General features: G+C 44.9%; 1 protein-coding gene across 2 annotated transcripts in view; it reads left to right on the top strand.

The window, feature by feature from the left end:
- The first annotated feature begins 5,191 nt into the window (after nt 1-5,191).
- The window catches only part of rcc1l (RCC1 like), a 44,697-nt gene continuing 38,147 nt past the window's right edge, over nt 5,192-11,741 (top strand). The window contains exons 1-3 of one of the 2 annotated variants that reach the window (XM_059972930.1): nt 5,192-5,466; nt 5,497-5,697; nt 7,570-7,699. In XM_059972930.1, the coding sequence (XP_059828913.1) occupies nt 5,398-5,466; nt 5,497-5,697; nt 7,570-7,699 (400 nt within the window). In that variant the 5' untranslated portion in view covers nt 5,192-5,397. Of the gene's footprint in view, nt 5,698-7,569; nt 7,700-11,741 lie in introns of both variants that reach the window. The other variant, XM_059972928.1, reaches the window with a different exon arrangement.

The raw sequence follows: 11,741 nt of genomic DNA, 5'->3' as shown, positions 1-11,741 counted from the left end.
GATGTCTTTGATTATGTTGGCTGCTTTACTGAGTCAGCAAGTATAAACAGAGTCCATGGAGGAGAGTTTGGTTTCCATAACGTGGCCACATCTCATCAGAAGCCTCTGCAGTTACATGCAGAGCAGTTGTCATACCAAGCTAACATGAGGGGTCATAGTTTTAAGGTGCTTGGAAGTAGGTACAGAGGAGATATCAGGTAAGTTTTACGCAGAGTGGTGAGTGCGTGGAATGGGCTGCCGGCGATGGTGGTGGAGGTGGATACGATAGGGTCTTTTAAGAGACTCCTGGATAGGTACATGGAGCTTAGAAAAATAGAGGGCTATGGGTAACCCTAGGTAATCTCTAAAGTAAGTACATGTTCGGCACAGCATTGTGGGCCGAAGGGCCTGTATTGTGCTGGAAGTTGTCTACGTTTCAAGCGGTTGTACATCCAGATACAACGGTTTCTGTTGTGCATTGATATTGTAAGGGTCAATGGCAACAGGTCAAAGTTCAAAGTAAATTTATTATTAAAGTATATATGTCACCATATAGAACACTGATATTCATTTTCTTGCAGGCATTCACAGTAGAATAGAGAAACTCAATAGAATTGATGAAAAGGTACACACAAAGACTGATAAACAACCAATAAACAAAAAGACTAACTGTGCAAGTTAAAATAAAGTTAAAAAGTAAATAAATAATACTGAAAGTATGAGTTGTAGAATCCTTGAAACTGAGTCCATTGGTTATGGGATCAGTTCAGAAGCGGGGTGACTCACTGGTTCAGGAGCCTGGTCTAGTAACTGTTCCTGAACCTTGTGGTATGGGATCTAAGGCTATTGTACTTCCTGATGTCAGCGGCAAGAAGAGACCATGGTCTGGATAGTGGGGGTTCTTTATGATGGATGCTGCTTTCTTGTGGCAGCATTTACTTGTAGATTTGCTCAATGAAGGGGAGGGCTCTTCCTGTAATGGACAGGCATGTCTACCACTTTTTGTACACTTCTTGGGCATTCATGTCTCCATACCAGGCTGTGATACAACCAGTCAGGTTACTCTCCACTGTGCATCTATAGAAATTCATCAAAATTTTAGATGATATGCCAAATCTGCTGAAAGGTTTAAGAAAGTACAGGTGCTGTCAAGCCGCCTTCCTTTGGCATTTACACGCTGGGCTCAGGACAGACCCTCTGATACGGTAACAGCAAGGAATTTAAATCAGAATCAGGTTTAATATCACTGGAATATGTTGTGAAATTTGTTAACTTCATGGCAGTGGTACAATGAAATACATGATAAATATACAGAACAAAAAAACTAGTTACGTTGTTTATATATGTCCATTAAATAGTTCAGTTAAAATAAGTAGTGCAAAACAACAGAAATTTACAAAATAGTGAACTTGGACCTCCAGAAAGTGTCCACAGATGGGTAAATGATAAGTTTGTGGCCTAAGGTTGAAGGAGATGAGTTATATAGCTCTCATTGCATGCACATGCAGGTCAACTCTTTGAGTGATTATGCAGAAAGTTTGAAGTTAAAAACTCATCTGCTTCTACCTTAGACCACGAACTTATCAATCACCCCGATGAGTTATTAACTTCAAACTTTCTGCATAATCACTCAAAGAGTTGACCTGCATGTGCATCTAACGAGAGCTGTATAACTCATCTCCTTCTACCTTAGGCCACGAACTTATCAATCACCCCTGCTGTGAACACTTTCTGGAGGTCCAAGATCCATATGCTCCACGACTGCTGGACTAAGTGTGTAAATGTAGGAGGGGACTATGTTGAAAAATAAATGTGCTAGGTTTTCTAAAATTGACTCCTTCTACCTTAGGCCACTAACTTATCAATCACCCCTCGTAGTTGTATGAATTTTTCTGCTAAATTCTACTCCTCTTTTAGACCCATCTTTGAGTCTTATTATTTTTGTTTTGTTATTAATACCACCTATAAGCCTGCAGATTCCCAGCCTGCTTCCTGTAAGATATCATCCAATCCCCTATTACTCCATTGTGTGGTATCTCTTCTGATAATGCCATCCTTCATACCATTGCTCCAGTTGATCATTCTCTCTTCTTTACTGTGAATCTTTATCAAGAATTCTATAAACCCCAGAGAACAATGTCCATCCCATTACTCTCGGAAATACAGTAGGGTTCCTTTGCCCTCACCTACCAATGAAACAGCCACCATGTTCAATGAATCTACTGTACATTTTAGAACCTTCAAACCACAATGTTGTGCCAACCATGTAACCTATTCTAGAAACTGCCTAGAATTTCCCTACCGCATAACCCTCTACGTTTCTAAGCTCTATGTACCTAACAGTCTCTTAAAAGATCCTATTGTATCCGCCTCTACCAGCATTGCTGGCAATGCATTCCACACACCCACCACACTCTGTGTGAAAAACTTACCTTTGGCTTCCTCCCTCTACCTACATCCAAGCACCTTAAAACTATGCCCCCTCTTGTTAGCCATTTGATCCCTGGGAAAAAGCCTCTGGCTATCCACAAGATCAATGCCTCTCATCATCTTATACACCCCTGCCAGTCACCTCTTATTCTCCGTCGCTTCAAGGCCAAGTCCACTCAACATAAGGCATGCTCTCCAATCCAGGTAACATCCTTGTAAATCTCCTCTGTATCCACATCCTCCTGTAGTGAGGTGACCGGAACTGAGCACAGTACTCCAAGTGGTGTCTAACTAAGGTCTTACATTGCTGTAACATTATCTCACAGCTCTTTTAACAAAACTGTCAAACTGCACAGCAGCTTTGAGTGTCCTCTGAACACAGACCCCAAGATCTCACTGATCTTCCACACTGCCAAGAGTCTTACCATTAATATTCTGTCTTCAAATTTGACCCACTGAAATGAACCACTTCACACTTGTCTGGACTGAACTCCATCTGCCACTTCTCAGCCCAGTTTTGCATCCTATCGAAGTCCCACTGTATCCTCTGACAACCCTCCAGACTATTCACAACACTCCCAACTGTTATGTCATCAGCAAACTTACTAACCCACTCTTCTTCATCCAGGTCATTTATAAAAATCTCAAAGAGGAGGGGTCCCAGAACAGATCCCTCTGGAACACCACTGGTCTTCCATGCAGGACTCAACTCAGAACTTGTCTCCTACCCTTTCAGTATTGAACTCCTGTCACACTCCAGGTTCATTCATAAATCACTAACAGATTCCTTACTAATGAATGTGAAAAAAAGCAATTCTTGTTCTTTTTAAAACCATCCCCATGAGCCAATTTTCAAGGTAAAGCTACAGTTAGGGTCATGCACTAAGATATTGCATGGTTATTCAAGATGGGCAGCAGGGATGAGCTAGGTAATTACCAGCAAAATAACAAAATTTCACGCAACAACTACAGGGGTATCTCCTTCCTGAGTATTGTCGGCAAAGTCTTTGCTCGTGTAACTCTGGCACGTCTACAAACTATGGCAGAACAGGTCTACCCTGAGTCCCAATGTGGTTTTCACGCAAGGAGGTCAACTGTCGACATGATTTTCTCACTCCGTCAACTCCAGGAACAACAGAAACCCCTCTATGTTGCTTTCACCGACTTGACCAAGGCATTCGACCTCGTCAGCAGGAATGGGCTCTTTCAGATTCCCCTCAAGATCGGCTGTCATCAAGTCATTCTATGATGACACGAGGGCTACTGTTCAGTACGATGGCAGATCATCAGAACCCTTCGCTATTCGTAGTGGAGTCAAACAAGGATGTGTGTTGGCCCCAACATTATTCGGCATCTTCTTCTCTATGCTATGCGTTTGGGACGTCAACAGAAGACATCTACATGCACACCAGGTCTGATGGGCGGCTGTTCAACCCTGCGCACCAGAGAGCAAGAACAAAGGTGCAAACGATCTTAACACGTGACATGCTCTTTGCCGATGACGCTGCTAAAACCTCGCACACCAAACAGCTACTATAAACTCTCATGGACTGCTTCTCGAAGGCATGCAAGGACTTCGGACTTACCATCAGCCTAAAGAAAACAAATGTCCTTGACCAGGTGTGGAGACACCAGTCATTACCATCGACAATTATGATCTAGAAGTGGTCCACGAGTTCACATACTCGGGGTCGACCATTAGCGACACTCTCTCCCTCGATGCTGAAATCAATAGGCGTATCGGCAGAGCAGCATCGATCCTTGCTCGACTCTCCTCGCGGAAATCTGGGAGAATCCGAAACTCACTACAAAGACCAAGACTGCCGTGCACAATGCATGTGTTATCAGCACCCTCCTGTATGGTAGCGAGACTTGAACCATCTACTCCAAACAGGAGAGGAAACTCAATAGTTTTCACCTGTGCAGCCTTCGCCACATCCTCGGCATCACCTGGAGAGACAAAGTCCCAAACTGTGAGGTCCTCTACTGCGCCGGACTTCCCACAATGTTCGCGCTTTTAAGGCAACGCATACCACGTCCATGGTATGAAGGATGGTAGATCCCAGCTTTGCTTCAAGGACCTCTGCAAGCGTGACATGAAAGCCTTAAAAATCGACACAGAGTGCTGGGAGGAGACAGCAGATGACCATGACAAAGGGCGAGGTACTTCAGCAAGACCTAGAGCAAGGCGAAAGAGTGATCCTGAGTCAGTTTGAGGAGCGGAGAACTAAACGGAGAGCACGGCAGACAACAATTCCACGACGCCCTACTGTGCAGCTACTGTGGCAGAGCCTGCCGTTGCAGGATCGACCTCAACAGCCACAGTCGACACTGCTTGACAAAGCAGTACCCATGGTCGACCACGACCGACGGAGGCCACAGTTCTACTGCCATCACATCTTTGTCTTTCCTCCCCTTTCTGCATTTCAGAAGGATTGTACATTTCCCAAATCCCTGACTCACTCTTCCAATTCCACCAGCCGGTCTAAACCTTTCTTATCCTTGTCCCAACTTCAGGCACCTTTTAAGCAGCTCATTCTGTAAATGGACCATCCTCTGACTGAAAAAGCTGCTCACCCGGCTTCCTGTTAAATATTTCCCCTCTAACCTTAAGCGCTCTAGTTTTTAACCAATTCTGGCTAAAATTTATGACCCGCATGATTTCATATAAATTCAGTTGAGGGCTTTCGGCTGGATTCGCAGGACGCCCGCATTCAGTGTGAGTGTCTCATCTCACCTAGCGGCGAACCCGCAACTCTCGCAGTCAGTGCTGCCCGTGGTGTTGCGATTTTAGTTTCTCATCCTCAGCGCCTGTCGTTTTATTTGATGGTTTCCGACGTTTTTCTTATAGAATCGACAAGAGAGACAGTGGATTTCACGCTTCGGCTTATGAACGAGTTCACTTGACTCTGTCCTCTCACCCTCAAGCCTTTACTGCCCGGTGCCCCCGGTCTCCGGATCAGTAACCGCGGCCGGCCAGGCCTGAGTATGACTACACGGTTCAGGCGACTGGGAGGCAGTTGGCAGCTCGGACTGCGATGGTGGGGGCTGAGGGAGGCGCCCTCCCCGGCCCGGGGGCTGAGGGAGGCGCCCTCCCCGGGCCGTTCGACAGTGGAGCGGGACGACTCCCCGACAGTCCGCTACACGGGGAAAGGCCGCAGAAAGAGCCGCGTGTTTGTCTGGGGATTCGCCCACACCGGGGCCTTGGGCCTCGCAGCTGCTGCCCGCCGGAAAGCCGCGAGTATGCAGCTGAGGCCTCACCGCCTGGAGCTGGAGTCGGAGTCGCGGGTGAGAGGGGGCGGGGACCGTGGAGGAGCGATTTTTATCGGCGGGGGTACACTGGGGTTAAAACCAGGACAGGACATGTGAGATTCTGAGGAAGCTGGAGATACAGGGCAACACACACCAAATACAGGAGAAACTCGGTAGGTCGGCAGGGACATTGCTCACCGCCCTGTCAGTGCGGGAGTGGGAAGTGAACACAAAGAAGGCACACCAGCAGTAGTACTCCATTAGGACTTTGTGTAGATTTAGTTTATCACCAAAGTCCAGCACGTTTATACAGATGTTCTGACTGGCATGCGGGATCACCAGAGGCACAACATGGGCACCTCCCCCTCATCTACGACATTTTCAAAAGGCAACTTCCCAAGAAGGTGGCATCCATCAGCAAAGACACACCATCTGGGATAATGCCCTCTCTCATTGCTACCATCAGGGAGGAAGTTAGGAGACTAAAGACACACACTTAAGATTTTAGGAACAGCTTCTTCACCTCTGTCTTTAGATTTCTGAATGGTCCATGAACACTACCTCACTATTCCTCTTTCACACCATTATTTATTTGTTTGTTGTACCCTATAGGAATTTTTATGTCTTACACTGTACTGCCACAAAACATCAAATTCCATGATGTATATCAGTGATAATAAACCTGATTCTGATTAGAAACTGGAATTGAAATGGGGACGGCTGCTGAAGCAGATAGAGCAAAGGAATTTCATGAAGTAGTGTCCCCCAATCTGTGTTGAGTCCCGTTGATGGGCTGCATTAGGAGCTCCGGGTGCAATGAATAACACTGACAGATGCACATGTCCTGATAAGAGGCATAGGTTGAAATGTTGAGTGTTCATTTCCCTCCATAGATGCTACCTGACCTGCTGAGTTCCTCCAGCATTTTGTGCATGTTGGGATGTGAGGAGAAACGGTTTTTACATGTGATATGGAGTTCACTGTCTACAACGATGGTGGAAGCAGCTAATGAGGATTTTCCAAAAATGGCTTGGAGAGACACCTGAAGGAAATAATTCGAAGAAAGGGGTGGAGGGAGTGAAAAGAGAATGAACTTGACCTGATGTTCAGTGGTCTCCTGTGCAATAATGATTTAGGGGGTCTGTAGGTTGGCTTTAAGGTGCATTTCAAAGGAGGAACAAGGTTGAGCGGTTCAGCGAGGGAACTGCAGAGCCTGAAGTTTGGTAGCTCGAGCTAGTGGTGTGGACAGATTCAGGGGTTGGAGAACAGAGGATAAATTATGGGGCATCTGGAGATTTCAGAGATGGGGCAAAATGATAGTGTAATTTGACAATGAGAATAGTTATATTTAAATCACAGCACTGCTGCAAGTGAGGAATTGAAGGAGAGTTATGTATTACCCAAGTTAAAAATTCAGACTCCATATAAAGGGGAAGAGAGCTGTTTACCTCGGTAAAATTGGGTGTGATTTATGGTCCCAGTGAGGGCTACGTATAAACGCAAAGATGGGGGATAGGTAGAATATTCAAATATTGCAGAAAGCAACTGATAGTAGTTTGCAAGAGCAGAGGGCATTTTGAAATGTGGGAAGGTTCAAAGCTGAACATCTGGGAATTCTAGGGAAGGTTGAGGTGCTGGAGGAATGGAATAGTTTGGAGTGACAGAGGTTTGTAGGTTGAGCTGGGGATGGAGGAGACAAACAAAAGAGTAGAAGGTGAAAGTTTACACTGGAGAAGAGAAGGCAGAATAATTTTTCCATTCTGGAATATTCCTGAAAGATGAGTGGTGGTTGTGTAAGTCTGTTTGATTTAAGTTTTGTGCTGTAATCTGATATATTATTGTTGAACATGATAATTTCAAGATATAATTGTTCACAAAACAAACTGTTTGTTGTTATTCTTGCAACAGATCTCCTCTGCAGCATGTGGTTATGGATTCACATTACTGTCTTCACAAACCACTGACATCACCAAGCTGTGGGGAATGGGCCTGAACAGAGATTCTCAAATTGGATTTCACAGGAGTCGACAGGACAGGAGTGAGTTGCTGTTTCCTCCATGTTTAATTTTACTCGATCAGAGATCTGAATTCAGTGTTGAGATTCTTGTGATTACAGAGAATAATTCCTCCATTGGTGTCTCTGGTGTTTGTATTCCTAGAAATTTATCCCATTCCATTTAAATTTATTACTGTGTTGTTTTACAAACAAGTGAAAATCTTCAGATGCTGGAACTCAGCAGGCCAGGAAGCATCTTTGGAAAAAAGCACAGTCAGAATTGGGTTTATTATCACTGGCATATGACGTGAAATTTGTTAACTTAGCAGTCAATTTAGCAGAGAGAGAAGAAAATAATAATCAAATAAAACATAATAAACAAGTAAATCAATTACATATATTGAATAGATTATTTAAAATGTGCAAAAACAAATACTCTATACAATATTTAAAACAAAAGTGAGGTTGTGTCCAAAGCTTCAATATCCATTTAGGAATGGGATGGCAGAGGGGAAGAAGCTGATCCTGAATGGGATGGCAGAGGGGAAGAAGCTGATCCGGAATTGCTGAGTGTGAAATCCTTTGGCAGACTGGGGTGAAAAAGCTGAGGAGTAGATTTGAAAGGTGGTGGGAGGGGATAGGTCAGGTGATAGGTGAAACTTGTGGGGGCGGAGCACCAGAGGGAGGTGATGGGCAGGCAAGGAGATAAAATGAGAGAGGGAAAAGGGGATGGGAAATCGTGACAGGGTGGGGGGACGCGTGGCCGCCTCCACTGTCGGGATAAGGCCACACTTAGGTTGGAGGACCAACACCTAATGTGGTTTGGGTAGCCTCCAACCTGATGGCATGAACATCGATTTCTCAAACTTCCGGTAATGCCTCACCCCCACTTCACCATTTTATCTCCTTGCCCGCCCATCGCCTTCCTCTGATGCTCCTCCCCACCCCCCTTCTTTCTTCCATGGCCTTCTGTCTCTTTCACCAATCAATTTCCCAGCTCTTTGCTTCATCCCTCCCCCTCCAAGTTTCACCGATTGCCTGGCGTTTCTCTCTCTCTCCTCCCCCACCTTTCAAATCTACTCCTCAGCCTTTTTCTCCAGTCCTGCCAAAGGGTTTCGGCCCAAAATGTCGACTGTAGATGCTGCCTGGCCTGTTGAATTCCTCCAGCATTTTGTATATGTCCCTAGATTGTTTTATTCTCTTCTCTTGTTTATCCAGCTTCCCAATAAATTCACTAATGCTACTCATTTCAAAGACAAAAGGAGCAGAATTAGGCCATTCAGTCCATTGAGTCTGCTCCACCAGTCCATCAGGGTTGATTCATTGTCCCTTTCAACTCCATTCCCCTGTAATCTCTGACCCCCTTACTAATCAAGAACCTGTCAACCTCTGCTTTAGATGTACACAATCACTTGGCTTCTACAGGACTCTACGGTAGTGAATTTCACCAATTCACCACCTAAAGAAATTCCTGCTCATCTCTGTTCTAAAGGGAAATCCTTCTGAGGCGGTGCTTTCTGGTCCAAGACCCACTCACTAGAGGAAACATTTTCTCCATGCCCACTTTATCTAGACTTCTCAATATTTGATCTTTGCTTTGGTTCCAATTAAATCTCTCCCCTCTTGCCTTACATCTGTGCCCTCTAATTGTAATTTCCCGGTCCTGCAAATACGACATCCCCAAAGTTGCATTCTCTGTCTATATCCCTCATGATCTCATACATCTCTTTAAGATCACTCCCCCTCCTCCCCCCCCCCACCGACGCTCCAAGGAAAAATGGTCTAAACCGACTCAGCTCAGTCCATCAAGTCCTAGAAACTTCCTTGTAGGTTTTTTCCTGTACTCTTTCCAGGTTAATGCCACCTTCCCAAAAGTAGGGAGACCAAACGAAACACAATTTGTCAGGGGGGTGGGAACTGAAGTGATCGGACTGAGGATGGGGTGATTTGTACACAACTTGATGGAGTGTGTAGTGAGGCAGTGAGGGAGAACAGACAGATAATAGGGCAAAATTGCAGTCAGTGTGGGATGAGTTGAGGTGCAACACGGGAGCAAAATCAAAGAGGGAGATGAACAAGGACTGAAGGTGTTGTACAGTATACAGAATGAGAACATAAAACGTGCAAGTCTACAGCACACTACAGGCCCTTCAGCCCACAATGTTGTACCAACCATGTAGCCTACTCTAGAAACTGCCTAGAATTCCCCTAGCTCATTCTCCTTGGATCCCATGCCTCCTTACTTTCTGAAGTATTTATTCCTAATCATATTATGCCTCTCCAAATGTTCATAAATCCTGTCTCTCAGGATCTTCTCCATCAACTTACCAACCGCTGAAGTAAGACTCACTGGTCTATAATTTACTGGGCTATCTCTACTCCCTTTCTTGAATAATGGAACAACACCCGCAACCCTCCAATCTTCTGGAACCTTTACTAGCCCCACTGATGATGCAATGATCATTACCAGAGGCTCAGCAATCTCCTCCCTCGCCTCCCACAGTAGCCTGGGGTACATCTCGTCTGGTCCCGGAGACTTATCCAACTTGATGCTTTCCAAAATCTCCAGCACATCCTCTTCCCTAATATCTACATGCTCAAGCTTTTCAGTCCACTGTAAGTCATCCCTAAATCACCAAGATCCTTTTTCATAGTGAATACTGAAGCAAAGTACACTTTAAATACCTCTGCTATCTCCTCTGGTTCCATACACACTTCTCCACTGTTGCACTTGATTGGTCCTATTCTCTCACGTCTTACCCTCTGTTTTTCACGTACATGTAGAATGCCTTGAGTTTTCCTTAATCCTGCCCACCAAGGCCTTCTCATGGCCCCTTCTGGCTCTTCTCTTCTTTCTTAAGCTCCTTCCTGCCAGCCTTATAATCTTCTATCTTTCTATCATTACCTCGTTTTTTTTTTAACCTTTTGTAAGTTTTTCTTTTCTTCTTGACTAGATTTACAACAGCCTTTGTACACAATGGTTCCTGTACCCTACCATCCTTTCCCTGTCTCATTGGAACATACCTATGCAGAACTCCACGCAAGTACCCCCTGAATTTACAGGAACATTCCTTTCCACATTGACTCTATCTAGGCCTTTCAATATTCAATAAATTTCAACGAGAACCCTCTCATTCTTCTGAACTCCGGCAAGTATGGGCCCAGTGCCACCAAATGCTCCTCGTACTTTAACCCTTTCATTCTCAGAATTATTTGCCTGAATCTCAACTGGGCCTTTTCCAATACCAACTCACCTTTTCTTGGATAAGATGCTCAAAACTGCTCTCAATTCTCCAAGTCCAGTCTGACCTGACCAATGCCTTATGAAGCATCAGCATTATATCTATGTCCTCCTCCACTGTCAAGATGAAGCCACAGTCAAGTTGGAGGAACAACACCTTATATTCCATTTGGGTAGCCTCCATCCTAACGGCATGAATATTGATTTCTCTAACTTGCGTTAATTCCCCTCCTCCCCTTCTTACCCCATCCCTATTTATTTATTTACTATTCCCCCCCTTTTCTCTCTTTTTCCTCTCTCTCATTCCCTCTCACAATCACTCCTTCCCTGTTCTCTGGTGCTCCCCTCCCCCTTTCTTTCTCCCAAGGCCTCCCATCCCATGATCCTTTTCCTTCTCCAGCTCTGTATCCCTTTTGCCAATCAACTTTCCAGTTCTTAACTTCATCCTTCCCCCTCCTGTCTTCTTGTATCATTTTGGATCTCCCCCTCTCCATCCCACTTTCAAATCTCTTACTATCTCTTCTTTCAGTTAGTCATGACGAAGGGTCTCAGCCTGAAACGTCAACTGTACTTCTTCCTATAGATGCTGCCTGGCCTGCTGTGTTCCACCAGCATTTTGTGCGTGGTGTTTGAATTTCCAGCATCTGCAGATTTCCTTCTGTTTGAGCATTATATTCTTGCTTTTATATTCTACTCCACTCAAAATGAATCTAACATTGCAATTGCTTTCCTTACCACAGACTCAACTTGCAAGTTAACTGTTAGGGAATCTGGCACAAGGACTCCCAAGTCCCTTGGAACCTCTGATGTTTGAATTTTCTCCCCTTTTAGAGAATAGTTTAT

The sequence above is a fragment of the Hypanus sabinus genome, chromosome 6 (genome assembly GCF_030144855.1).
Source record: "Hypanus sabinus isolate sHypSab1 chromosome 6, sHypSab1.hap1, whole genome shotgun sequence".
Lineage (NCBI taxonomy): Eukaryota > Metazoa > Chordata > Chondrichthyes > Myliobatiformes > Dasyatidae > Hypanus > Hypanus sabinus.
The sequence above is the reverse complement of the archived record's forward strand: the minus strand, read 5'-3'. Positions and strand labels throughout refer to the sequence as shown.